Source organism: Nesoenas mayeri (assembly GCF_963082525.1).
Source record: "Nesoenas mayeri genome assembly, chromosome: 6".
NCBI lineage: Eukaryota > Metazoa > Chordata > Aves > Columbiformes > Columbidae > Nesoenas > Nesoenas mayeri.
Window position 1 is genome coordinate 35,648,475 of NC_137545.1, and position 26,758 is coordinate 35,675,232.

A 26,758-nucleotide genomic window follows, 5' to 3' on the forward strand; every position below is an offset into this window, starting at 1 on the left:
ACAAAGGTAAAGGTTTTGTCCCTTGGTAATATGTTTGGACTTTGCAGTCGAATTCTAGTTTATTAGCTCATTGTCTGTAAATGTGCTGTTCCACTGTGATATCCTTTAGCTGCCCTTGAGCTTCTGCAGAATCTGCAATCTTACAGTCACTTTTATTTAAGGTTTTATTGAGCCACAAAGTAAGTCCCCTTCAGTACTACACAAATAGACTTCCTTATTCGTCCTCTTCAGGTTCCTGTGGTAAAATTGGTGTCTCCTCCTTTAAACAAGCACTAAAAAACCCAAGGATTGTGCTGTAAAGGTGATATTTGCTTTTCTCAGAAGCAATGTTATGACCTTCATCCGGGTAGATCTAGCAGAGGAGAAGGGAAAAAAGAAAAAAAAAAGATAAGTAAATGGCTTTTTTTAAAGGCTTTTCAAATATTTAGGGGTCTAATCTTCTTTCTCTGATCTTCAAAATGTTTTAGATGACAACAGGATGATAACATTAGTTTTATGGCATCAAGAAAAGCTAATAAAACCCAAAGTAAAACTCATTCTCTTGAAATTTGACCTTAAATAAAGCCACCACTGCAGCAGGATCTGCAGAAGTGAAAAAATGTATATTCTCAGCCATTGTGCTCATAACTGGCACAATAGCTGGCATTTTCAATAGTGTCGAGGTATCCAAATCCCATTAATGTCAATAAGAATTAATTACCTTATGCTTTTAGGGACCTCTCACTATCCCAGCTTCTAAGTATTCAGTGAAAAACCTTTTTATTTGTATTTTAGCTTTTTTCCTATCTTATCTAAAGCCCATCATCTTTCTCTCCTAGGGTAGATGTGGGCATTTTTAATCTCTTAATTCAAATTCCACTGGTAATTTCTCCTAAGTGAGGCTGAACAAAAATATGCAGGCTGAATGAAGAAATCCAGGCCACAGGATTTAGGATGAGAGACTTGGGGTGGCCTGAGGCAAAAAGCTTCAGCTGCTTCCTCAAACTCAGGTTATCACAAGGTTGCAGGAGAACAGTTCTATTGGGTTCTTCTGAGCCACCTCTGTCATTCCTGCATCTTCCTCTCTCCGTAGGCTTTCAGATCACCTCTAGCTGGGACCACAGGGACAGCTGGAACAGATCCTACCCTGCTCAGATTTTATACATATAGTCCTTTTCCATTAATAAGTGATGCTGACACCATTGTCAACACCCCCTCCCTGACCTGAGCTCACACACTTCAGTGAAAACTAGAGGTTCACTTAAGGTTCAGTAAGGTCGAGGTTGGCAATGTGTAACATCAGGGATACTTGGAGGAGTTACCCAAAATCATGTTGAAAATAAGGGGAAATTACTTTCATGTGACCCAGTATTTTTTAGGTAAAAAGGGACTAAAGGAGTGATATCCCCATATTACAAAGAGTGTATGTGGACTCTAAAGCGCTTTGTCTAGTGTTGTAGGATAAACAGGTGGAAAAAAAAAGGAAGAGGAGAGAGAGAAGAAAGAGCCCAGAAGAACGACAAGATATATTTATTGACATCAATTCTAACAGTAAGAAAAATAAGATTAAACAGAATTCTAACTGCAAATTGTGGTAATATTGGTGTGTTGTCATAGGGAGGGTCCTTCACAGGAAAGAAACAGCAATATGAGGTTAAATGTTAAACTATATTTATAGGACATGTCACAGCAGCACATACCTGCATAGTGTAATTAACTCCATCTTTTATTAGATGTTTAATTAGTTCTGCTGAATGCTGAAAGTGGACTTTAGCTGCAAGACAACAACATTTAGATGTTATTAGAAAAACCTACACTAATATAAAATAGTTATCTGTTAAACAGCTTCGACTAAAAGCATTTTCAACCTTTGTAATTACCGAATCTGCAGCTGACTGGTTCTGGTCAGAAGCCCCACCACTAATAGTGACACAGGGAGTAAGAGCGGAGGTTTCGGAGCAGGAGCTGGAAGCCCCAAGGAATCCAAGCTTTCTGGGCATTTGGTGAGGGCTCCTCTCTCTACCCTTGATTTACACACACTGCAATAGTTCAGAGGTGTGTAAAACCATTCTGTTTGAACATCATGACAGTTTATAATTGTGTTAAAGGAAAGTACATTGGATTTTCTATTGCTTCCACAGGGTTATTGCAGCCCATACTTCTTTAAGTAATGGGCTTTCTGTAACATATCAGTAACTTAATCTTGTGTGGTAAAAACAGGCAACTTTATTACCATGTCCTAACTCTGCAGAGGCTGCAAGAGGGCTGGGCAGTGTCACTAGATGTGATATTAAGCAAGGGCAGCAGGCAATCAGAGCCCTAGTCTTGAACACCCTGTATTGCTCAGACATCTATCAGAGTCCCAATTCCCTTCAGCGCCGAGTTCAGAGGGCTAGAAATTGCTGCTGCCTTTCACAATCAGCAAAGTCTGAGACCCTCATACCTACTCAGTCACCCAGTATATCTCCTCTGCCCCTCTCTCCCCTGCTTTGGGAAGAAACGCTGGATGTTGGGATTGCACTTGGGATCCATAACACGGGTTTGACAAGTTATACCAGGGTGACAGGCTGGTGGGTGCCATCCTCACTGTGCGGTTGTGCATGTAGGCACTCTAACCTCAGCCTTTGTCAGTGCGAGGGACTCATCCCTCCAGATTGAGGAGTAAGAAACCGTGTGTTATCCCACATTCACTAGGAAAATGCCGGGGAAAAATGTATGCATGTCAATCTGTACAGAAGAGTTTGTTGCAGCACTGTAATTTGTGCCTGCATCAAAGCTCGTTCTTTAGATCTACATCAGTTAAGAAAGTTCAGAAAAGTATACTGCAGTTAAATTTAAATTTGTAATTGCAAATTATCTCTTGATTGACACATCTTATGATTCAATTTAAAGTACTAGAATTTTGTTTTACTCATTCTCTGTCTTAAACTACTGCTAAAAGTATTGGTGCTATTAAAAGGTTCCCCATCGCTTCAGCTTCAGGTGCTTTGGCACTACCTTGTAATTAATTCGCTGGACAGTTTAACTTCCCGTTTTGTGCTGTACTTCACCAACTATACTGATAATTCTTTCTTCGATTGCAGAATCTCTATGAATTTAAAATACCATGAAAAATGTATGCTGTTCTATTAATAATTCATATAATAACTTTCACTAGCAAGACGGTGGTCCACAAGATTTAAACAAATTAGAACATACAGGTACAAATATTCAGCAAAGTGTCATCAGTTTACAGTTAGAAGTGGCAATTGAAATAAAATAAAAAGTCCTATCAGAGGGATAATAAAACAAAAAATATACTTGCTAGGTGCGTGCCTAACCTGTCTTTGAATGCCTGGCTATTTAAAAACTCTGTCTCCAAATGTAATTGTGTCTGTAAATACTTACTATCAGCTGTCCCATGAACTATTAGCAAATTCGCTTCTTTTAAACCATGAAGATTGTGTAGTACGCTGGACACCTAATAACCAAACACACACAAAGGTGTAACTGAACTGCATTTTAAGAGTAAAACTGGCATATTAAGTTACTTGTTTATGGTAACCTACCTGATAGGTATTTTCCTCTTTTGATGGAATACCAAGGTATCTTTCTGAAAAAGCTGATGCTGTGAAAGTAAAAGCAAAAACTTGTGACTTTGTCAAAATTTGTTTTAAAAATCATCAGCTTATTATTTATTATTATTTTAAAATGGTTAGGAAAAAAAAAAAAATAACACCACAAAAACGCCAGCTCATTAAAGTAACCTGGTCTGATAGCCTGTGCCCAGTAAATACCCATACAGAACCAAATACTCTGATTGAATGATGACATGGTTGACATTGGAAGAAATTCACCATTAACCTTAAATTCATTCCTATTTTAAGTCTTGATTCAGGCTGATATACCTGAAGGATTCTTAGGAAATGGGGTATCTGATTGAATTTCAGTGGGAAATGGGAAATAACACCCTTTCGCAAATATCAGTGGTGTTAATAACAATATATCTGTTGCACATTTTGGTAAACTTTCCCAGCATTCGCGTTTAAAGAAGACAATGAGACAGTGAGGTGAAACCTAGCTGATATGGCTACCTTGTCTGTCCTTAGTTAAAATGAGTAGTAGGCCCATAAATAACAATATATTTTTAATAGACTATCACACAGGTGAAGGGAAGGGAATACTCACCATACCACTTCATATCTGTAATTGGTGCCACCACAGCTCCACATTTGAAAAGCCGTTCACTGGATTTCAGGACCATTGATGTAATGTAGCCACCGTATCCCTAACAACAGAAATTATATGGAGATATTTATTGGTTCATTTGTCTTCAGCAACAACAAAGTTAAAGGCCATTGTGCTAATCCAATAGTGTAATTTTACAGTATGGATTAATATCTGCAAGAATTGCTCCTAAAGGAAATGTAAACATACACTTAGGAGTGAATAAAGATATAGTTTGACCTGGTCATGGTCTTTAAACTATGCAGTTAATATTAACAAGTATACTTCGGTTTAAGCTCCATTACTCTAACATGAAGTACTAGCCTATAAGTAGTAAAAGATTTTAAAATTACAGAAAAAACAAACATCAACCAAAGGAAAGGCTTTTGGGAACATAGCCTAGACAGGAAGATTTGTACTCAGTTTTTAATATATTAAATGTAGATATTTACTAGTTACCAAGCCACACTAAGCATTTTGCTGACAGGACAGAGAGTACAAGAATGGGGGAAACCTGTGACCCAATTTCAGTATGTCATTCCCTGACACTTGAACCTTCACAGATTTAATTCTATTGCTATTAATGAGGTTTCTGCTACAGCATTGTCAGATATCCCACAAAGAGGTACAGATCATGTGCTGTTTTGCAGATATAAAAGCTGCATGCAGCCACATTGCTCTATATTATGCTCTGTATTATTTTTGTTGTTGTATTTTGTTTGGCACAACACCCTTAAGGAAGAAGTTATCCCATGACAGTGAAAAGAAAAATGTACACTACCAACCAACCCCCAAAAAGAACAATGTGCGTCAAATGGTCACAGAGTTGGACTTTTTTGAATCTTGCCTGCTCCTGTTCTTCATGTCTAAATATTTAATGAATAGATGGTTTCTGTGGAAGAACAGGAATATTTGAAAATCCTTTAACCTTAGTTAAGAAAAATAAGCAAAGAGGAGTGCTCTTCAGATTCAACGTATAGTAAATGCGAACAGACACACTGAAGGAAACACAGAATAAGAGCTGGATTTTCAAGGTAGTGTGAGGAACTGAGTCATCTCTTTCCCATAGAAATTCCATCCCAGAAGGCCAAGAGCTGCCCAGAATTGTCCATGCACAGGAACAGATTTTGCCTAAGAAAGAATTTTGGAGTGGGTACCAATAACTTGTATAACTCAAAGAGTTTAAGAGAATAACAACTTTCCTCTGCCTCTGGGTCTCTACATTTGGTTTTAATATTCTGTTTGTATCTTTCACAGCAGCTTCGCAGCACAATTTTAATCCTGGGATGGCTATTGCAAGGTTATTTATTATTTATGCTTTGTATTCATTAAGAGCTTGTTTAGTTCTCCTGGGAAATTCTTTCCTTTGTGCTCGTGCCCTCGCTTCCAGCCAGGCTTTCCAGGACAAAAACATTACCAAGCGAGATCACATTTTTAGAAACACTTCACAATGACAATGCAGAAGAGCGTTCATATGTTCTGATGCAAGGATACATGGTGCCTCACTCGTTGTTCGGATTTCTGGTGGTTACAACCTAATTGCCGTATTTTCAGGAAGCCGGTTGGCTGTAAAGTTGCAACTTATTTTCAAGCTCTCTTTCTACTTCCATGAAAAAAACCCCACAAACTACATGAAAACACAATTTGCTGTCTAACAGTTTCAAAAGGCCCTTGGATCGCGCATTGCTTGGGCTTGTACCCTCCCAGAGGTGAGCGAGGGGGCACTGGGAGATTGCCTGGTAGTTAGAAGCAGAGATTTTCCACACTCTGCCCTTCTGGTCAGTCTTCTTACTCTTGTGCCTAGTTCACATTGCTGATTGTGACAAGAGATGTATTTCCGTGTAGTTCTAAAAGCTACATGAGACTGTGCATGAGCCCAACTTTATGAGACCAACATTAAGCAATTCCAAAACCATCTTATTTTCAAGCAGAGTGCACATCCTATTTCTATGACTAAGCCAAATTAACGCATAGAAAAAAAAATCTTCCTATCAAATTGTTGTGCATAGTAGAAAGGAAATGAGTTTTAAAGAGATTTTAAATTGACTCTAAAATAAGCAAAGTGGAGGCAAATACAATTAACTCCAGGAAACTGTTAAATAGACTTTTGTTTCCTGATTCTAAAACTGACTTAATAATTTTATGAATTTTTGTTTGAGAGTAGAAAACAACTCAGAGGTTAACTGGGAAAGGGTAAATTTCCCTGAATTCAAAGCAGCACCAAAGCTTATCGAATTTCCCAGTTTTTGCTCTTGGCTTTCTCATATTTCCCCTTCTAACTCCTCAATCTTTCTTTCAAAAAATAAATGCAGGAACACCAAAATCAATATTTTATGAAAGAAAAAAGTTGTCTTTGTGGCTGCCTTTGGCAGATATGCAAAACCATGTTTACATTAATGCTCTACAATAACTGACTCATCACTTCACCATCAGGTTAAGTGTCCTGCCCAAGGCCATGGAACAAGCCAGTAGCAAAGGGGATGGGAACTACAGGTTTCGATAGTGGAAAGTCTGCTGCTCTTATAACTGATGACTGAGAAGTTTGTCTTGGTATTTGACCAGAGTTTGTTAGTGCTTTGAGGTCAAAGGCACAAAACATCTTCATTTTTAAGAAAACACTTTTTAAAAATAAAAGTTGCACATGCTAGTTCATAGAAGAAGTAGCAATTATGTGGTGTTTCTAATTGTTGTTTTTAACAGACATCAGTAAAATGCTATTTAGTTTGTTACTAATGGTTAAGCCTTTGCCTTGTTCTGTCTCATGCCAGAGGCATCAACATGCCACACGGTGAAGCCAGTTGACATAACAGCAATGGCAAGATTTCTAGCAGATGTCATGAAACTGAAGTTGTTGACAGTACCAGAGGGTTGTAACTCAGCTAAACTTACAGGGTCAGTAAGACATTCAGATAGAAAAGTTGCATTGGAAGGCCACTGTCAATTTAACTGCAGCGCAAATGTAGAAGTGCAAGAAACAAGCTTTCGCAAAAGCTAAGGCCATATTAAACATTTCTGAGGAAAGTAGGTTTTTTAAACAAATACTTTCTCCTATACATTCTGAAACACAAATACTGCAGTACCATAGAACTGATCTGATAGATCTCAAACACCCATTCCGAGAGTAAAAAATAATACACAGAACTTACAGTAAATTATATAAAGGTTTTTTCCCCTCTTTTAATAACTGGAATTTTCTTAGGAAAACAGATAAAAATATTTGTTTATGAACTGATAGGGTTTTCTTTAAGAACCATGATGATACATTCCGCACATTACCTTTCCAAATATACTCAGCCTCTTAGGATCAATGAAGGGTTGTTTCAATAGCGACCTGCAAGGAAAAAAGTGTTGTGTTTTGGGTTTTTTTTGATAAAATGGTGAATTTTACTTGTTGAATCAAGTATGTAAGGAAAATTGTTTGTACAGTAAGGAATTGTCATACATGCAGATCAGGCAGAAGAGCAAATTATACCAATAAAAGTATTATTGCACTGAGAAATGTGATTTGCTTTCTAATTCCTTCTCGATATAGCAAACAGCTGGTATTGAGCTCATCTCATCTAACTTTGGATATCTGAATTTAAACATCTTGTCTAAATTGCCCATTTACATCTGCTCTTCAGTTAAAGGAGAGCAGAGAGACACCCTCAAACAGCCATTCTTTCCCACCCATGTTGGAAACCTCTGTCAGTGTGGGGAGAATCACCCTCCAGAAATGCCAGGATTTCCCACTGAGTATAGCTTAAATGACTGGCTTTGACCAGGTGCCTAGTCTTCCACCACCTAAAGGATGGTAAAATGAATGCAACTTCTTGAATCTAGATAATTATCCAAATAATTAATTCTCTCATCAAGGCCATTAATCAGTAATGGTGAATTTTATATAGGAAGACAGAATAACCTCGGGGCAAAATCCAACTGCTTTTGAGAAGACAAAACCAGCCACAGTATCTTCTCTCAGCCAAGGGCACCTTCCCTTTTTCCCCATGCAGCGCATCCACATGTAATTTAGCCTAAAACATCTTAGTGGTTCAGTAGCGAGCTCGGTTCTCACAGCCCAGTGTATGGTCTGCTCCTGATGGCCCTTTCACAAGGGTCACCTTGAGTTGCTTTGCTCAACGCAGCCCATTCCTGACCAGCATGAACATTAGGAGACCTATTGCCCAGGTATGTAATGTCAGAGACAGCTGCCTACTCATGCAATGGTTGAAGCATCAACCCCTTTCCAAAGAAGAAAAAAAAACCCAACCTCTGGCTTAAAATCTGTGTTTCCTTGAGAATCCCTAGAAAAACTCTATCCAGACCTTGGTATCAGCCATTTTGGCATGTGGACCCTGAACAAAGTGTTGTCAAAGCCATGTGGGATTACACCACAGATGGAAATGACTCTTATCTGCAGCTGGTGGATTTATATCGGTCTAAGAATGATAAAGCAAATGAGAAATAGCAGGTATTTGCCCAAATTTTGCTCTGATTTACCCCATTATAACTCCATTTGCTTTGTATGATTATTCCAGAACTCTGTGGTGGAAATGAGAGTAGTATCCTATCGTATAGGCCTGAAATACTGTGACACAAATGCAGCTAAACATTAACATGTGCACTGCAAAAAATTTTCCTTAGCAATATAGACATGTACAAATTAGCTCAGATAGCATATTTACATTGCACACAGAAGAACAGCTTTATCAAAGAGAAGCAACAACACAAAAAGCAAACTCCTCTTTGATCTTTTATTTGCTGTTTATAATGAAAATATTATTGTTTCAAAATTTTCAACTGCATTAAAAATAAACATTAATGGCATTCACAATGCAAAGAAAACATTATGAGCAGCTTGAGTTAAAAATGTTCGTTCATCAGACAAGGTAAAAGAGAAGAAAAGTTTGCACATACGTACTCTACGGCTGCTATTTGGTCCTTCACTTCCACTGATCCTAAGCATCGGTGGACCTCCTGGAGAATCTTAAGGCCTTGAAATCCACTCCCTCTGCCATCAAATCGAGCTACGATGACATTATCAGAGTTGACAAGCACTGAGTCCCAGTCAATGTGAAACTTATCTGTAACCAACTGGCTGCCTGGAGCTTCATCACTGCAAATACCAACACACCAGACACAAACGAAGACTATTGACAATGTGATGCACTTTGCCGTTCTCCGATATTTTATTTAACCTAGCTGGCAGAGTTCAGTCGGTTATGGAATCCTGTTGAATTATCGTCACTTCCATCCATACCGCCACATTACCTAGTGCTGGTATCCCTCCAGTAGTAGTAAGCAAAAGAGTTTCTTTAACTTTATAACCGCTATGTTGCAGTGTTGCCAATACCTGAATATACTTCATAGAAAGAAACAGAAAACTGAGGCATGTAGTGCTGCTTATAGGTTAATAAAGTGAACAGAAAAAAATAACATAATCGCTAATGGCTAGCTCAGTTTTGAGAAGGCTCATGTAGAATTTGTTAAGTCACACTAAGCAGACATAAGGAAAATTAATCGGTATGCTGAATATGATTTTGTAGGATATATAATACTATTAAGAAAGATGCCATCTTAGAAAACAAAAATAATTGCATTATTGTATTCTTGAATGGATTTTTTTGAAATTGGGTACAAAGAAGACTAAAATACATATTGGAGAAAATTATATTTTCCCCATCCAAATTCAGAGCAAGAAATGGATGCCGGCAGGAGTGATAAGTTTATTTTATGACTAAAAAAAGGTGCTTTACAGCAGAAAAGGTGGAATAGAATGGGGAAATGCAGTTTCTGGAGGAACAATAAGCATTTTTTTGTTGAAGCCAAATATATTCTTTTCCTTCCAAAGAAAATAAAATGTCATTTTTAAAAGAGAAGCTTGTCATTATTTTTCCCCCAAGATAAACACAGAGAGCAGGCTACCATAAAGTTGTACAAAATGTGAAATACTTCTATGCATGCTGCATCTGTCAGTTGAATGCAAATTAAAATGTAAAAGTGTCTGTGCTGGCTGTATGGAAATTAGATTGGACAGTGTCTGTGGGAATATCCTGTCTTAGGTGAAAGAAAGATGAAGACAAAAATTATTATTTTGCCAAAGAGACTTATATAAACCTGGGGATAGGAAAGAGAGATAAAAATCTCCTACAATAACTACTGTCTTGTATGGACAACAATTTGCTGATACAATATCTAGTTTTGGCTGTGGATAACACAGACCATCTTCAAGGTAATCTCTATATCAATTAGTAAGCTTATGATGAACATATATGTTCTCAAATTCAGACTGATCTACCTATGTAGTTGCTATATCATGCACTAAAATCAAGATTACTTGATTATTGACTCAGTCACAACATGTTATGCTTGATTTACCATTATCTTGTGCATCAAGTTTTTACTTGGCTTTATAAAAATAAAGGAAGGGCATTTTTTTTTGGTTTGGTTAACCAGTTCAGTTGTGATTATGTTAACTGCCAACAGTGAAGAATGATTAATTTGGAAACACTGATTGTCAAGTTGGCTCTGCAGAAAACACATTTCAGAAGTATATTATCATTATTATTTACAATAAGAGCAGAAGCAGAACAATTCTTTCAATTTCTGCTTGTTGTACAGAGCAAGGTTTCAGAATTCAGCATTCTACACTGACATAGATGTTTTCACAGACCCTTTACCACTGCTTCCAATAGTAGAAACCTCAGACCAGTTACAGGTTTTTTTTCTAAGTTCTTCCAACTTTCCACAATAAGTTAATATGTCAGAAATATCCTTGTTTGACTAGCTATCTTTCCAACAGTTTAATGCACCCCACACAAGCGAAAAAATCATAAGTCAGCCTACTTCCCTCCCACCTAACACAAGAACAAAACAGCGTCCACTTTTGTTTTACACATGTTATATACTGAAGTATTATGCATGCGTATGTGTTTCTATGTATATGTTATGTATCTAGACACTTGGGAATAAGGGAAGAATTGTTACATTTGTAAGCCTTTCTCTATTAACAGGAAGTGCTTAAAACCAAAAAGGGTTTTAAATGAAAGATGATTCCCTCAGATAATTTCTTCTATTAAGAAAGGAACAACAAGAAGAACTTCAGCAAGTTTCTCAAGGGGCGAGGATGGTCAGTGATGTTTTCCCAAACTCCTTCTCTGGAGGGCACAGCCAGGCTACTTTTAGGCTCAGAATTTAAACACTACACATCTTCCTCTCCTGCATGATGGGTTGTTTGACGTATTGCTTTTGGAAGCAATTTTCCAGTGGTTAATCTATTTCAAGAATGTCCACAGTAGTAATCTGTGACAAGCATTTAAAGCTATTTCCATTGAGGTACATGTCAAAATTCCCATTAGCATCAAAAGGTCTCTTTACTCTTTAGCTGCTGCTATAAAATGATACTGATTATCTGAGGTGTGCTTCTGTCCTCCACAGAGAGACAGCATATATTCTATGCACCATTTAGGCCCCACTTTTAACCTTTTAAGTGGGGCTTCTGCAAGGTATTTATCCTTTGTGCAAGTTTGAACATCACCCCAAGGGCTCTGTAACAAAGTGAGTTTGTCACTACAGCGCAGTAATAGATGCACAGCCTGATTTGTGAAGTTTGTCCTCGGACTGCAGCTACCTCAAAGGTCAGGTTTTGTTTTATGCTCATCACTACTTACAGCCTAATTACAATTAACTACTGTTCTGTGGTATTCTCTTCATTGACCCCACTAGTAAGCCTGGAAGGAAGTCTGTGCCATTTATGCTTGAGCGTAATACAAATGCAGAAGTTTTCTTCCTACCTGGCTCTGGATGGCCATAAGGGAACCACCGACTACTCAAAGCAGTACAGCAAAATCAAAGCCAGCACTGACAGGTCCATGTGAATCCACAGGCTCTTCAACATCCCTCAAGGGTTCCTTAAGGAGCATCATCTCCAGAGTCAAACATCAAGAGCGAAATTCTTCCCGATTCGTTTTTTTTTCCTTTTAAGTGACAGCATTTCTACTTTCCCTATTTTATTTTTGCTCCTGAATTTCAATGTTCAGAGCTGTCTCGTGTGTGCCTTCGACAGCAACTATACTCAGATTATGAGCCCACCGTGGCAGTGCAACTGCTGATGACTTGGTCATCCTGCTGAAGTTCACCATTGAGGTACCACTTAAATAGACAGAAGCCATCAATAATAAACTCATATCATTGACCTTAGTGGGTAATTTGTATGCTTTGTGCAAGGCAGTCACATACATCTCAGACAGTTTGGAAAAAGGGGCAGCTCATCATAAGTTCATATATTGCTGAAAAGGGAAGAATCTGTTCTTTCAGATTCTATAACTAAAAGCTTAAACTAAAGTCTCTGTTCATGACTTGAGTTACAGCCTACAGAGGATAATGTAGTGTTACCAGAGAGGCTGCTGCTGTACTCTGAGCAATACTCCTCTGCCATGCTGCTATCATGACTGCAGCAAAATTTATTCCAGGTTTTGCACAACTTAAAAGCTAAGTGGCAAGATTTTAAATAGGAAATTTAGAAGTTATAGGGCTGACCAAGCAGCGGGGGAAACAATTTTAAAAGACATATGGCAACTAACTGCTATCATCACTGCTTAACTTCCATTACATCTCTTCTGTTTCTGCACAACAGTGGATTTGATGCAGCATATGGAAAAGGTATCTTGATAGCAAATATGTCAGAAAGACTACAACTCCACAGATTAAATCTATGCAAAGAAATATCCCTAATAAATGTAATCTTTTGCTTGTGGTGAAACTGAGTGGGGAAAGAAGACCATTTTGCAAAAGTAGTGTAAGAGAAAAATCTACTTCATTTCCAGATCTTATAAGCATCTCTTTCACAAGCATCAGCTTTGAAGCACACCCATCACTACAGGTAAAAACTCATGGAACTTGAATAGCTTCAAACACTGAGGACAAACAATTCCAGATGTTTTCTCTCTATTCATATAGCTTGTTCAGATATAGCAGACTGCAACTGAAAAAAGATCATATGTTTACAACTCCTCCCTGCAGATATGGTCAAACAAATGAACACATCACCAGAAGTGATTCCATTATCAGGGTAGAATCATGTAATAAAACATGACTGAAATAGATAGAATAACACAAAAAATAAAATGATCATTCTTAAAATATCTTTCTGAAACCCTTGAGGCTGAAGACTTTAAAAATGCGATTTTGAGAATATGAGATGTAACACTGTCCTGCATCATCAGAAAAGGAGGTGAAGATTTTAATCTCCTCATCTTTTTCTGAGGAAGATTAAATGAGTGTTTTATTCATGTAGCATGATGTGTTCTGCTGTGAGAGGAAATAGGGGTAGGGGAGTCTGAAAGAAGAAGGATCGTAGATCAGCTGTTTTCCAAGCCTTTTGTGAGGACACAACTGAAGAGAAAGGGAGCGAGCAGGTCCATCACTGCCCAGAGCATCAGAACCGCTACTGCAAATGAAAAAGCTCAAGTAACCCTCCAGTCTAACCCTCTTCTAGCCTAAGATATATGAATTTTCCCTCTGGGCCCTGAAAAATATTACAAAGTTCAAAGAATGGGGAAGAAAATCTAAAAGAGCAAACAAATACTTCGATGTAACAGAAACACAACTGAGCAGTGAAATATTGCCACACCGGGCAGAGGCTGAATGAACATGGGCATTACATGGATGGCTTGCAAAACATTTAGTGCATCATTCACACAACTCAGGGATCCCCAAAAAAGTGAACTTTGCAGCTGTTTTACAGCAGAAGAACTGGCCAAACAAAAAGGGCTTCAGGGATGTCCTCCATGCAAACATACTGTAAAGCAGTGGAATTCACCACATATTTTTACAATTCACCATGTATCCAAGCATTGTTTCTTCACTTGCAACAGCTGCCAGTTAGAACAAGTAATATACTTTACAACAAATGAAAGGCACACAAGACAGCTATTAATACACAAAGTGTTACCGTACCTCAGATCTTGAGTATTTCCCAATACTTACATTATGCCTCTCTACATTTCTAGTCTTTTAATGAGTTATTCCTGAAGCTGTAGAAAAATCTTCGCTTCCAACCCTACTGTCTCATCTTGCTATCAGTCTCAAGTGTGTATTAACTGGAGGCATAAACAGGTTTGTTTGCCTGTGCAAGGCCTAAAACTTTCATCATTCAATAACAGGTGAAGTGATTCCTGTTTATTGCCAAAATATAAGAAAACAAGTAAACAAGCAAACAGAAACCTCTTGGAGACAATTCACTATTACCTTGGTGAATACTTGTTGTTTCTTTCCCCCTCAAAGATCAGAACAATCTCTCCACTAATTCAGGTTTACAATAACCACTTACATATTGGACAATTTTAAATGGCGTTAAATAACAAATGTTGACGTTTAAGATACATTTTCTACAGATTTTGAAGGAATGAGCTTAATTATGTTCAAGAAAAAATAAAGAATGATTATCACCTCTCATTTTATTATCTGGATTAAATGACAGAGTCTTAATAATTGCCTATGTGTTATCAAGGAATGTATCTTCCAACTTTTTTAATAAGTAAGGTGAACCATGAGAAAATCAAGGATCTGAAATTTAAACTTTGATCTTAATTATACAGAAAAGAGATAATAATCCTTCTTTCAGGCAATTATTATAACCCTCTCTAATCTATAGCTGCCCTGTATGCATTATATCAGAAAGAAACTGAGTGTGAAATGTGTTAGTGGTTTAAGGAGAACAAATAGAATAGAGTGTTATAATCTGTTTAGCATTTTATAGCCTATGCATCACAACTCTGGAAAGAAAAACAGTGCTAGCTGGCATCACCAGTTTCTACATTAGACCTATCTGTTAGACAGTCCAGCCATACAGATGGACATAAATTTTAACATAGCAATACAATAATCTCCTATTTGAGTGCTGCAGCATGCTCTGCAACTACTCATGGATGAATCTTCACAAAATTCTTATGATGAAGGTTACAGGATATTCGGGGCCTGTTCCTTAAGCTGAGCTTGTGTCTACATGGAGCTGTACTGAGTTCACACCAAGGCTTCACACCAGGACCAGAACCCTTTGGTACAGTCTCTCTGGCAGGATTCAGCCTTAACACTCAGACACATGGGTGCCATATGCCGGCAGGTCAAATTTATCTGTGGGCATCCTTGCATGAATACAGGAGCTTTATGACAGTCAAACACCTTTAACATGGTTACTAGCTTTCAGTGATTTGAAAAAAAAAAATACCAAATAATATAAAACTTTCTCCCCTTTATCCATTTCTAACTTATTGTGATTATACCCCTATTGATCCAGAGAGCACATGAACACCACACACAGAAGTTGCTGCTGAAAAAACAGAGTAAAATTATGAACCTCAGCCACCAAAACCCCACTGTATTCTGAGACAGTGAAACCAGTCACCAGTGCAAAAATCCTGCAGACAGAGCTGAGAGCTGAGATCTTATACACTGTATTTATTTACCTTTTAGCTTAGAGGACAAAGCCTATGTACACTTAGAACCTTCTATGCACTTAGAAGATTATATGCCATTAGAAGCTTATATGCATTTAACTAGGTATTTAATTGGCACTGCAGAGACATATTAAGCGAATTTCAGGTTTAGACTCACATTCGCCTTTCCCTCCCTCCCTTCCCTCTCTTTTTCTTAAGTCCCTGTCAAATTGCAATGTTACTGATATGGAAATCAAAAGCCACTTCATATCTGCAAATACTTAACTTTTCCAGATATACATTTTCTCTTTGCATACATTTAAATGTATGTTGCCTGGATCAAGATGTTATATAGAACATACAACTAAACCAACACTCTTACCAAGAACATTGGCAAGAACACTTTTTCAGATTTTCAGGAGCTGGAATATTATGATAATTGTATCATGGCTGAGAATGTAAGCAGGGAAGTAGGTGTAGCTGAACAATATGAAAGACAGTGCTTGTTATCAGCCACTAATACAATTCCTGTTTATCATTTCTAGCAGTAGGAATAGGGGTAATTTCTCAGTCAGCCCCAACAGTCCCTTTGCCTGGGACTCAGGAAAATCAAATATCCTGGAAGTGATACCAGATATACAATCAATCAGTGTTTCCTGTAAAAGCTACATGTTCTTCTTGGACTGGATTTTTTTTTTTTTTTTTGAATGTAGTACTTCTGATAATGAAATAAACCTTAAAATGTCAATTTGGAGTTGTGTAGGTTAACAAACTACCCTCTGCACACATGCAGATTTCCCATAATTCTTTCTCAAGAGTGAGGCAGAATTTATTAGGCTCCAATTATCATCCCACAGGGTAACCTCCCATAACTTCAGTGACAGTTTTCCGTTTTGTATCTCATTTGGGGACTTCTTTAACTCAAAAAGGGATTGCTGGCAACCTTAGCTTAAAGTCTGCAAAAAGCTGCTGTAGAAATATCACTTATTCCTCTCCTAGGGAAGAGGGGGACACAACACAATGCATGTCACATCACATGAGCCAGGACAGATTTCAAATCTTCGGTTTCATAATTTAATTAGTGTGTAAGGTTTTCTGAAACTAATTTCTATTAGAGCTAACACTGAGAATTCAGTATTGCAATGGTAAGGATTTGATTAAAAAGGATTGTAAATGTAGATACCACAATCTGTATTCATAAGTAGATGAATTTCCTTTTTATCCCATACGTACATCATAAAAACCTAAAATAATTATAAAACATATCTTTATGTTATGACTTGGCCACATTATTTGCTCACTGGGTACTTACAACTTCGGTAACTTTAAATTCAGACTTTGCCTCAATACTGTTCTTTGTTATTTCAACTCTTGATATCCAAGAGTATTTCCTTAGCGTTTTTTTTTTCCTTTTCCTGTCAGTTTTGGCTTTGGCCTTCTCCAGGTTTCTGGTCCTTCCCTCCTGCCTTCTTCAGGTTCTACACAAATATATAACCTCATATTCTGCCATAACTGTATATAGCAGACTACATATTTACTAGGATACTTAAAAATGGAAGCATTATACTGCTAACACCTTGGTGTTTCCTTACTCTCAGAAAAAAGATAAGTGCAAGTGTTTGCAACTCCCCCTAATGCTGCCAGTGTCAATTCACAGAGTCAGTTTGCCTTTGGCATATGTAAAAGAGCTGCTTAAAATATAACCGTGCTTTAAGAGCATACCTGCAAATGCTGCAAATATAAAAAAAATCCCTGTGTCCTGCTTTTCCACAAGAAAAATGTGTTCATGAGCCATGTAGAGCAGAGAGCCTCCATAGCTGCAGACAAATACAACTGAAAAACCTGAGTTTTAAAGACAAACCGGACTTCAAAATAAGCAGTTCTGTGCCTCTCTGTCCTGCTATCTAAGATCTAATTTGAACAGAGGAATCTGGGATCACTCAGCAGCTCAAGCTTATAAATTTGACCTAATATGCAACAATAAGGATCTCTGCTGTCACTAAGGGGAGTTCTACACAGCTCCACTAATGTGGCATTTTTATGAATTTAGCAGTGCACTCCTACATCTGTGTTAGCAAAATCCACATAAACTCCTTCCAAATGGGACTGGAAGACCTGTGTGTATAGGAAAGCCCTCTACACCCACAGCAGACCCAAGCTGCGCTCAGGAGGAGGAGCAACAAACGATGCCCTGAGCTGACCATCACCAGTTTTCCCCGGTAGGATGCAGGTACACTCATGGCTGCTCTCTTCCTCTGCCATACATTCTGTATACATGCAACTTAAAAGTTGTTTGTCTCTGAAGGAAATACACACACTATTTCTTTTTAAAAGAACAGCACAGGCTGCCAGGGAGTATCTCCTTCCTCCCACAGAGGGCAGGGATCAGTACTGACCCAGGAAACATTGCAGAACTATTCATAGCTACACCATCAGGAGGGCCAGTGCCTCATGAACACAAAAGTACAACAAAGCAGAGCTATGTTTGACAGGCTCCAAAAACTCCAGACATCTCTTCCACATAGCACCTATAACAAAATCTTCCCAAGAACAGGTCTTTTGATTTATCAACTCAAATCCATAAGGTAATTTTCCTACACAAGGTTAAAAAAAAACAAAACCCAAAGAAAATAAACTAAAAACCCCACATTTTCCTATTACAGAGTCAAATGTTTTCTATGAAGTATTTTTTTATTATTTTGAGTGATTCTACACAGATACTTACATTATTAATAGAAGGGCATACTGGTTTCGATCCGTGAAATCCTTTGGCAGTGACAACTGTAAAGGGAGTTCTTTTAAGAAAAGAGCAAGACATTAAAGGCTGGTAGTTACACAGATGAAAAACAGTAACATTGTAAGAAAGCTTTTGGTTCGTTAAAATAACATTTTGCCAAATTTACCGTAATCCTCAATGTGAAGCATTTTAATTTCAGTCTTGGAATTCTTTTTCTTATAAACAGCTTCTTTCAACACAGCATTATTTTCCAAAATATAAAACTCTGTAGAAAACAGGAAGGAAAAGCAAGTTGGAAAGTACGGAGAATCATCACATCGGAGATAAATCAAGATTTTAAAAACTTGAAGAAAAAGAGATAAACATGAAATGATAAATCTTGTAAATGAATTCCTTCTGTAAATACTTTTTTTCTAAAGTCACTGCTTTCCAATTCAGGAACTGAGCAATCAGTTTAATTCAAAGCATATACATTTATTCCCTTTTCTGGCTTCGGTAGGCTTTGTTTTTATTAAGCACTAACAAAGAAATTGCTGATGAACAACACAAATAGCAGTATCCCTGACAAATACTAACAGCTGCTGGGCAGTATCTGCAGGGTCAAGCAGAGATCCTGCTCAGGCAACACACTCCAAGTCAATATACAGCCAGCCCAGCTCTACTTGATCACCACGTGTCCTTCTCTGTCTTCTGCACTTCAACCAAAAGCAAGACCTCAGTTTGGTTTAAAGCTGCAGACAGATCTGAAACAATCCTTTTGCACATTAAAGAACAAATAATTAGTTCTTTTAAATTTTCTTTTCTTTTTTACTCCAATTACCAATCTTGCTTCCAAAATGTAGATTTTTTTAATTAAACAATAAACCCTTCAGGTAGGGCCAAAACAGGTAATCTAAGGAGAATGTTTGTTCTAGGCTGTCAACAAAAATGGTATAATTACAGTCTGAGGATAGAATAATTGAAGTAATCTTTAATCACTACTTTATGAATTGAAGAGAATAGTCTAATCTTGCACTGAAACATTAAGAGTAAATTATCTCTTTTATTTGGTTTCTTGCTGTTACAACAAACAACATCCCTCTCTCCTGACTTGCTTTGCTCTAAGATTCTGTACGTAAATCTCTTTTATAATAATTCACTATCAACATAATTTTAGATACAAGAAATAAAGAGTGAAAAGTCTACCTTCACAGAATTGAATAGCTCTACAGAAGTCAATGAATTTACTTTGAGCAGTAACAGCTACCCCTTATCAAGTTGGATAGAACTCCCTCCCCATGGTGTGCTATGGCACTGAGCTTTGCAAATACTATCAACAGTGACATTAAAAAGAAAAAAAATGGAAGCCAAAGTATAGACATTAATTAATACTTGATGGTGTGATACTATTCATCAGTATGCTACTTCAACATGCAACGTTACGTCCACTGTTCTGGCTGAATAGAGGCTGATGCATGACAAAAGGGATGCAGGTGAGTACAGTTTAGGACTTTTGGATTCCAGAAAAAAATCTGGGGATAATCTGTTGAATGAAATTAGAACAGGTAAGGATTGGTTTAGTGGTTTTGAATGGGAAGATGTCCCCTTTTTCCTCTAATCCACACGTTCATGCTACGTGGAGCCACAGTGGAGCTGCTGCTGAAAGACAGTTCTCCACTACAAAGCCCCTCAAACAGCAACAGATTTGGTGTCAATATACAGGAAATTCATGAGTAAAACTTGAAAATTAGAGGTATTGAATACCCTCCTAAAAATCCTTTATTCTTGGATTTGCTATAATTGAAAGTATCAGTGGAGTTGCTCTGATATGAAGAATGTAAGAGCAGGACTACGTTCATTGTATGTGGGTCAGATTTTATGATCAGTCATCCAAGGACTGTACCTTGCTTCAAGATAATTGGATTTTAACTTTAAAACCCTCTCTAAAAATACAGAAGGTGTATCATAATGGCAGCATAATTTACATAGAAAGTGGAATGGATGAAGACCAACTTGCCACCTAATTAACTCAAGTGTAAATAGACGATGAATATATATGCACTTAGCATAAAACATATCCAAAAAACCTAGGAAATTTTTAGCCACTTGATTAACTTCTTTCCTTATCATTTGCAGATGTGGATGCTGCTGAGAGTTAATTAATAGAACTTTATGTGAATGAGCCATCTATTAGTTCTCATTTACTTGTAACTGCCTTTCCCCTCCCCCATGGTCCCCAAAAAAGCAAGGACGATAATAAAATATACCTAATCCATAAGGAATACTCACTTGCAGTATTACTTGTACTGTGCACGCTAACAACTGGAACGCCTGGCCCTGTTTTGAGGAGAGGAGAAAAATAGAGGAAGTGTTAGGTAGTCAGTACTCAGCATTTCAGTCAATGACAAAGAATGAGAACACCAGTGACCACGTCAGGCCAGATCCTGGCAGCCCCGTACACATCCTTCCCAACACAGCAGGAACTCCACTGGTGTTTCTTGGGAAGGACACAGGTTGGACTATGGTACCAAAGTGTGAAACAGAAAGCACAGAGAAGCTTTATTTTTTTTTTAAATCTGCTCATTTTAGCTATAAGCGAAGAATAAAAAGAATTATGGAGGCATTTAACAGCACCATCTAAAATATAGCAGTTTGACATTCAGAAACAGTAACTTTAGGCTGACTGGAAGTGAATTAATGATAATATTCGCTTATAATTTCTATGGAAAAGCTACAGAGATGTTGAAAATTTATCCCATATTTCACTTAAGCTCTTTCATAAGAAGCTCCTTTGGTACATCAGCTCTGCAAGACCAATGGCATCATGGTTAAATCTAGATGTAATGTAATCTAATCTTATTTCACGGTAATGTCAGACACTATATTTTTACTGTACCACTAAGAAGCTAAAAGCACCAGGAATAATTCTCCTTGTCAATAGGTACCGTACAAATGCACAAGACGGCATGTGAAACTGGGGTGACCAAACATTCAGCACACCCAGAAACAGAGCTGAGATCACGGTCCCTGCTCTGAGGATTCCCACTAGTGTAAACTGGGGAAGAAAATGCGTCCCCACCCTGCACACAGAATTTGTACACAGGAAATCTAGTTTTATCTCAGTGAGACAAGAGCTTGAATTACATGCAGGCAGTCACTACTGGGCTAGGAAGGATGATGCAGAAAAGCTGAAGTCCCTGAGGACCCCATGGCAGGTGAAGGCACGGACCCTCTCAAATTAGGAGTTCAGACTGTTCTTTTTCGGAGAAAAAAAAGATTCCCTTTGAGAGCGGTTCAGAGACAGAGCTTAATTTATGTGCTCTGAGTCTTCCTGAGGAGGTTGTCTCTCTCAATTAATTATGGCATGAGCCTAGGGAAACCTAAATACCTGAAATAAATAGCGTGATGCCATTCAAAGCCTCTGACAGTCTCCTCTGAAGATTTTTATCAGTTTCATTCTCTGCCTCAAGAGAGACTATTGACAAAAACCCTACAGGTAAATTTCTGACAAATCAAAGCTTTCTGCCTTAGCTCTTCAAAAGATAATTTCTTCGGCTGTCTCTATCTTTTTTTTTTCCTCCTTTTTCCTCCCAGTTCCTTTTACTTCTGAATTTGTCATCTTGCTTTGAATTCTGATTTAAGAAAGACAGTTTTTGGAGGTGAAAGCAGTATCATTTTCCAGGCCAGCTCTATTTGTCATACTAAAAGACAGAAGGATGACGACAGATTTTGAAAAAGGCAGATTATAGTAGATTAAAGAGCCAATAAGAAAAGAGAAAAACAGACTTGTGTTACAGGCATTGTGTTACAGCTCATCAGAACTAAGCACAGCACTTGCATTTCCCATTGACCTCCTGTAACTAAACACTAAAATCCACAACTTATTTCCTGCCGCATAAAGTGGGAAAACCAATTACTCCCTTTGTGAAGTATCTTATTTGAGTGGAGATATTAACATCTGTTAGTATTTATGAAGTGCTAAATGAAAAAATCCACTAACAGTGTGGAAAGTAAGTGTAAAGGACCCGCTCGCCAAAGCTGAGAGGCTGTAGAGCTGGTCCTTCATCTATGGAGTTAGAAATAGCTCCTCACTCTGCAGAGCCTCTGGAGATGGATACAGCTGCTGTATTGAGACAGATCTCCTGGCTGAGGGTAACTAAGGAGGAAAAGCCATCCTAACAAAGGTCCTCACAGGTAAACAGGAGGTGGAAGAATTGAAACATGTGTAGATCAAACCAGTTCAGAGTCCCCTAAGGATTTTTCTGGGCAAATTGCTTTTGTTGCAATTCAGCCAGGCTTTTTGTTGCTGGAAAATGAGTGTGTATGCATGTCGGTGTGGTGTCATCTGTCTCCTTGAAGCAGTTTACCTCTCACTCTTACACGCAACTCTCTGCAGAGGAGTTTTAATACCCGCTCTCTGGTGATGTTGCCATCAACTTTGACACTGTCAAACACCAGCCTCACCACAGGCATTTTGCAGAGTTGTGGCGGTACACAGGGCCACGCTGCTTCCATAGCTGTCAAGCTCTGATGAAACACTCTAAATAACCCCATGTTGACAACTATACATTAATGTTGGACACAGGAAAACCTAATGACTGTGTTTTATCATCCCTGCCCAACATCTGCAGCTTAGGACAGTCTTTTGGTTGCAACTCGAGGGAGGGCAGGTTTAATGCTGGGAGGATGATCTACAGTCTTATCAGCTCAGACAGAGAACTGCCATCTCCAAAGTCACTGGAAGTCACAAGCTTGTGAGTAATTTCATGTGCAACCTTGTCCTGGCATTCACTTATATTGAAGGAACACATTAAAAATTACAGGCTGAATATACTTTGCTAAAATAATAAAAAGAAGCTAAGTTTTTGGGCCCCAGCATATTGCTAATTCAGGGCAAAAAACTCCTCCCAATTTACCAGCCCTTCTTGGTGCAGGAATCTGAGATTTTCCCCATAGAGACCATTTCAAGCACAAGGGAAAACTCTGTTTAAGCCATAAGGAGCTCATTACTACTGCAGCCTTTACTCAGATAAGGGCCTCAGGATTAGCTCCATAACTTCTGTCGCAGCTTTAATCATGTATAAACCATACAGCTGGTATATTTTTTTTTCTAATCAACTATGTATTATAGGTGCACTTCCACAAAAAAAAAACCAAACCAACCTTATTTTACCCAATATATATTCATAGTTTGTTTGTTTGAATAGATTCAATTCTCAAGCTGGCAGATATTTTATTTTTGTGCAATAAAAATGTACAGTTGCAAAAAAAAATAGAAAAAATGCATGCAAATAGAATGGGCTATTCACACGCATTTCAGATGAATTGTGTTCTACTCTTTTCAATCTGACGCTAGTTGAATAAAAATACTCGGAGAATACTGTCTGTAAAATACTGCAAGTTTCAAGGTCAACAGGTCTAGCTATACACTTTATTGCTTTATGCTCTTCTGAACCTGTTTTTATAATCTTACTTATTTATCAGTGTTTATTTCCTGGGTGTAGGTTATAAATTTCGCAGTGTGGGATGGTTCTAGTTTTCTGTTTATACAGAAACTCTGAACCAATTGGTGCCATTTAGTGCTGCTGGGAATGCAGCTAACAATAAAAAGCTAAATTGCAATTGTATTGATAAAGGGGATCTGTCTGTGTGGAAATCGTATCTCTTTTTTGGTAGATACATGCATACTCAGATATACACACTTATGTGGGTGTGTACAGATCTACTCTACGCACACATAGAGACATAGTGTTACAGAAAGCAGGCTCTCATTTTTAATGAGGTATAGTTACACCAGATCAATCCCAATACATAAGATAATGAAGCTGTTATGAACCACAGTACTGTTACTATAAATTCCACATTTTTTGGTGAAGGGTTTTTATTCAGGTGAAATTTAAAAGTCACTGTCCTTTACTAGAACCGAAGGGCAAGGACTGGAGCAGCTTTCTGATATCACTTGTTATTTAGCTTTTACACAGAACATCTTTACTTACAATCTTGCAATAAGCTCTGTACAGAATTTTGAATAATCCACTATTGAGCTAAATGCTAGGCTCCAGCCTAATGCACTTCTCAAGGGAATACATTAATTCAGACACATATACAGTATTATTACACACTCTGCATTTGACTTACCTTTACAGTGCAGTAAAAAATGCCTATTCATGGGGCTAAACTTTGCACTGAAGTATGTGCACTGGTCTTTCAAGAAGTTACATGACAGACACTGACGATTCAATGATCCCACTGTTGATACACTGGGGAAAAAATTGATAAGAAACATTTTCCATTGGAATAAAATACAATAATCCAAGAATTAGCTCATCAGAGTGACAAAATTTGTTTCAGCCCCTAAACTTGCCAAAATATCACCATCTTATTTTGTGCCTGATGCAAACTGTTTTCAGATGACTCAGTGGACTACTGTTCTGTAAAGTGAGCAATGCGGTTAGGATCCCAAATCTGCCCAAAGCACGACTGGAGTTCCAATAATGATCTGTGCTGGGGGGTAACAATGCCAGTAGGACACCATGAAAAGCCTCATTAGCTTCAGATTTAAGCACTGAAGTTTGTATAAGGAGGAGGTGCTTTGCTCACACACTTTGAATTGCATAATTGGACTCCATAAACATTATTTTTATTTAGATTTTCACTACTTTTAAAAATATGGTTATATTACATGCCAGCATTTAGGTTTAGTTTTTTAGATGCTTATAAAGGACTAGTGAAGACATAAGTCTTCATTTGGTATGAAAATATTTTCAGTTAAAAAAAAAAAAATAAATATCATCAGCATTTTTAGTGCATTTTACTGATTATTTCTGTGCTACAGTTCAATTTTTACATATTATAAATACCCAAGCCCCATAACAGCAATTGAGCTCACAGAACATGATCTCAGCACTTATCGCTTGGGCTGGAGATGCTGTTAACACAGCCCCATGTACTCCTTACCTATGTAGCTGTCTTCCTCTTGGGGATTCTTCAGTGCTTAAGAAATAACTGTGCCCAAAAAATTAATAAAGTTAAACTCAGTTTGGTAAACTGTCAGATTCAGGTGATGTTTACAGAAGTAAGAGATGTCACAAATAACATTTTTTTAAATTAAAAATTCTAAAACACATGCAAAGAGCAAACACATATATAAACCTAAACTCCATGATTAAACTTAGATCTGGTATATTGAGTAGTTATTTCAGATGCTACATGGTTTCATATTAAAACAGTGCTCAACATAGTATTTCATGGTTTCTGTTTAATTCCTGTAACGCCCTGGAAGTATCAAGAAATTCTCAGATCAAGAAACTCTTCAGATATATTCTCAAAACCCATGGAAGGAGTTGCCAGAGTGTTTCTCCAGTAACACTGGAGATGACGGGCATTGTTGCAGCCTCAGAAGGGTGCTTGCTCAAATATCATTTATTTTAAAGCAAATCAGAATTAAACACATCCTTTTATTTTTTGCCATGTGCAGATATATATGAAGACTAACCAAGATCCACTAAAGTAATCTGCAGCCTTCAAATGCTTTGTGTCAGTTCTTTGCTCGTCCCAAAGATCACCAAATAGATGTTGCATTTCCTTCCCACTATAATGTCAATATTGGCTTTGAAAAAATGTCCATCTGGATGAAAATAATGGATTTGGATAATCTATATAATTTGAATTTATGGGGTTCCATCAGATCTCTGAATAAAGCCCAGAGACCTGATGTGGTAACCAAGCAAGCATGAAAACTGAAGATTTTGGGTTTTATCAAGTACTAAAAATAGACTATGACTTATTTTCTGAGATCCAGGAGAGAGGTCACCAAAATGTTACTACTGCTGCATTCTGTGTCAATTTATTTTATTTTAAAAATACAGTGAGTCAACTGATGTCACAGTATGTTCCTTTCTCCTCTGCATAAAAATGCATGAAGTACTGTACTGGAAGGTAGATTGTCTCTCAACTGCATTTTATGTACTTGGGAGTGTAAAATTTACAGTAATGCTCAAAAATGAAATAAATACTGTTAATTTTAGACACACAATTTACATTGAAATGGATTTTACTTTAATAACTCAGATACCTCAATAAAAGAAGAGAACAGTGCTTACATCTTTTGCGTATTTTCATCATATGCCAGGATTTTGATAACTTCCCAGTTTCCTGATGTCAGGTGTCGCACATTGATTTGTTCACTTTTAGCCTGGAGGAGACAGAAAACATTAACTTTCACCTTAGTTGTTACATTTTCCTTTGTCTAGCAGGATTGTCTGCATATGTCATTACTGATTACAGCGTTTTAAACTTCAATGTGCAAAGTAACATATTTATATTTATATCACAAAACGAACATTCTGACAGGCCTGAACTTCAAATATCCTTTCCTGCCCATATGTAAACTTTTCAAAGTAATTAAAATAATCTCAGTTTCCATCGCAATGTTTCTTTCAGT

At 37.6% G+C, this 26,758-nt stretch overlaps 1 protein-coding gene across 3 annotated transcripts in view; it reads right to left on the reverse strand.

The window, feature by feature from the left end:
* Positions 1 to 214: 214 nt before the first annotated feature.
* The window catches only part of DPP10 (dipeptidyl peptidase like 10), a gene marked incomplete at both ends in the record, with an annotated part of 492,309 nt that continues 465,765 nt past the window's right edge, over positions 215 to 26,758 (reverse strand). For all 3 annotated transcript variants that reach the window (XM_080346727.1, XM_080346726.1, XM_080346725.1), the window contains 13 exons: positions 215 to 352; positions 1,680 to 1,753; positions 3,367 to 3,439; positions 3,528 to 3,586; positions 4,147 to 4,246; positions 7,462 to 7,516; positions 9,086 to 9,280; positions 18,325 to 18,394; positions 18,503 to 18,601; positions 20,605 to 20,652; positions 24,454 to 24,575; positions 25,273 to 25,320; positions 26,418 to 26,509. In XM_080346727.1, the coding sequence (XP_080202853.1) occupies positions 215 to 352; positions 1,680 to 1,753; positions 3,367 to 3,439; positions 3,528 to 3,586; positions 4,147 to 4,246; positions 7,462 to 7,516; positions 9,086 to 9,280; positions 18,325 to 18,394; positions 18,503 to 18,601; positions 20,605 to 20,652; positions 24,454 to 24,575; positions 25,273 to 25,320; positions 26,418 to 26,509 (1,173 nt within the window). The remainder of the gene's footprint in view (positions 353 to 1,679; positions 1,754 to 3,366; positions 3,440 to 3,527; positions 3,587 to 4,146; positions 4,247 to 7,461; positions 7,517 to 9,085; positions 9,281 to 18,324; positions 18,395 to 18,502; positions 18,602 to 20,604; positions 20,653 to 24,453; positions 24,576 to 25,272; positions 25,321 to 26,417; positions 26,510 to 26,758) is intronic.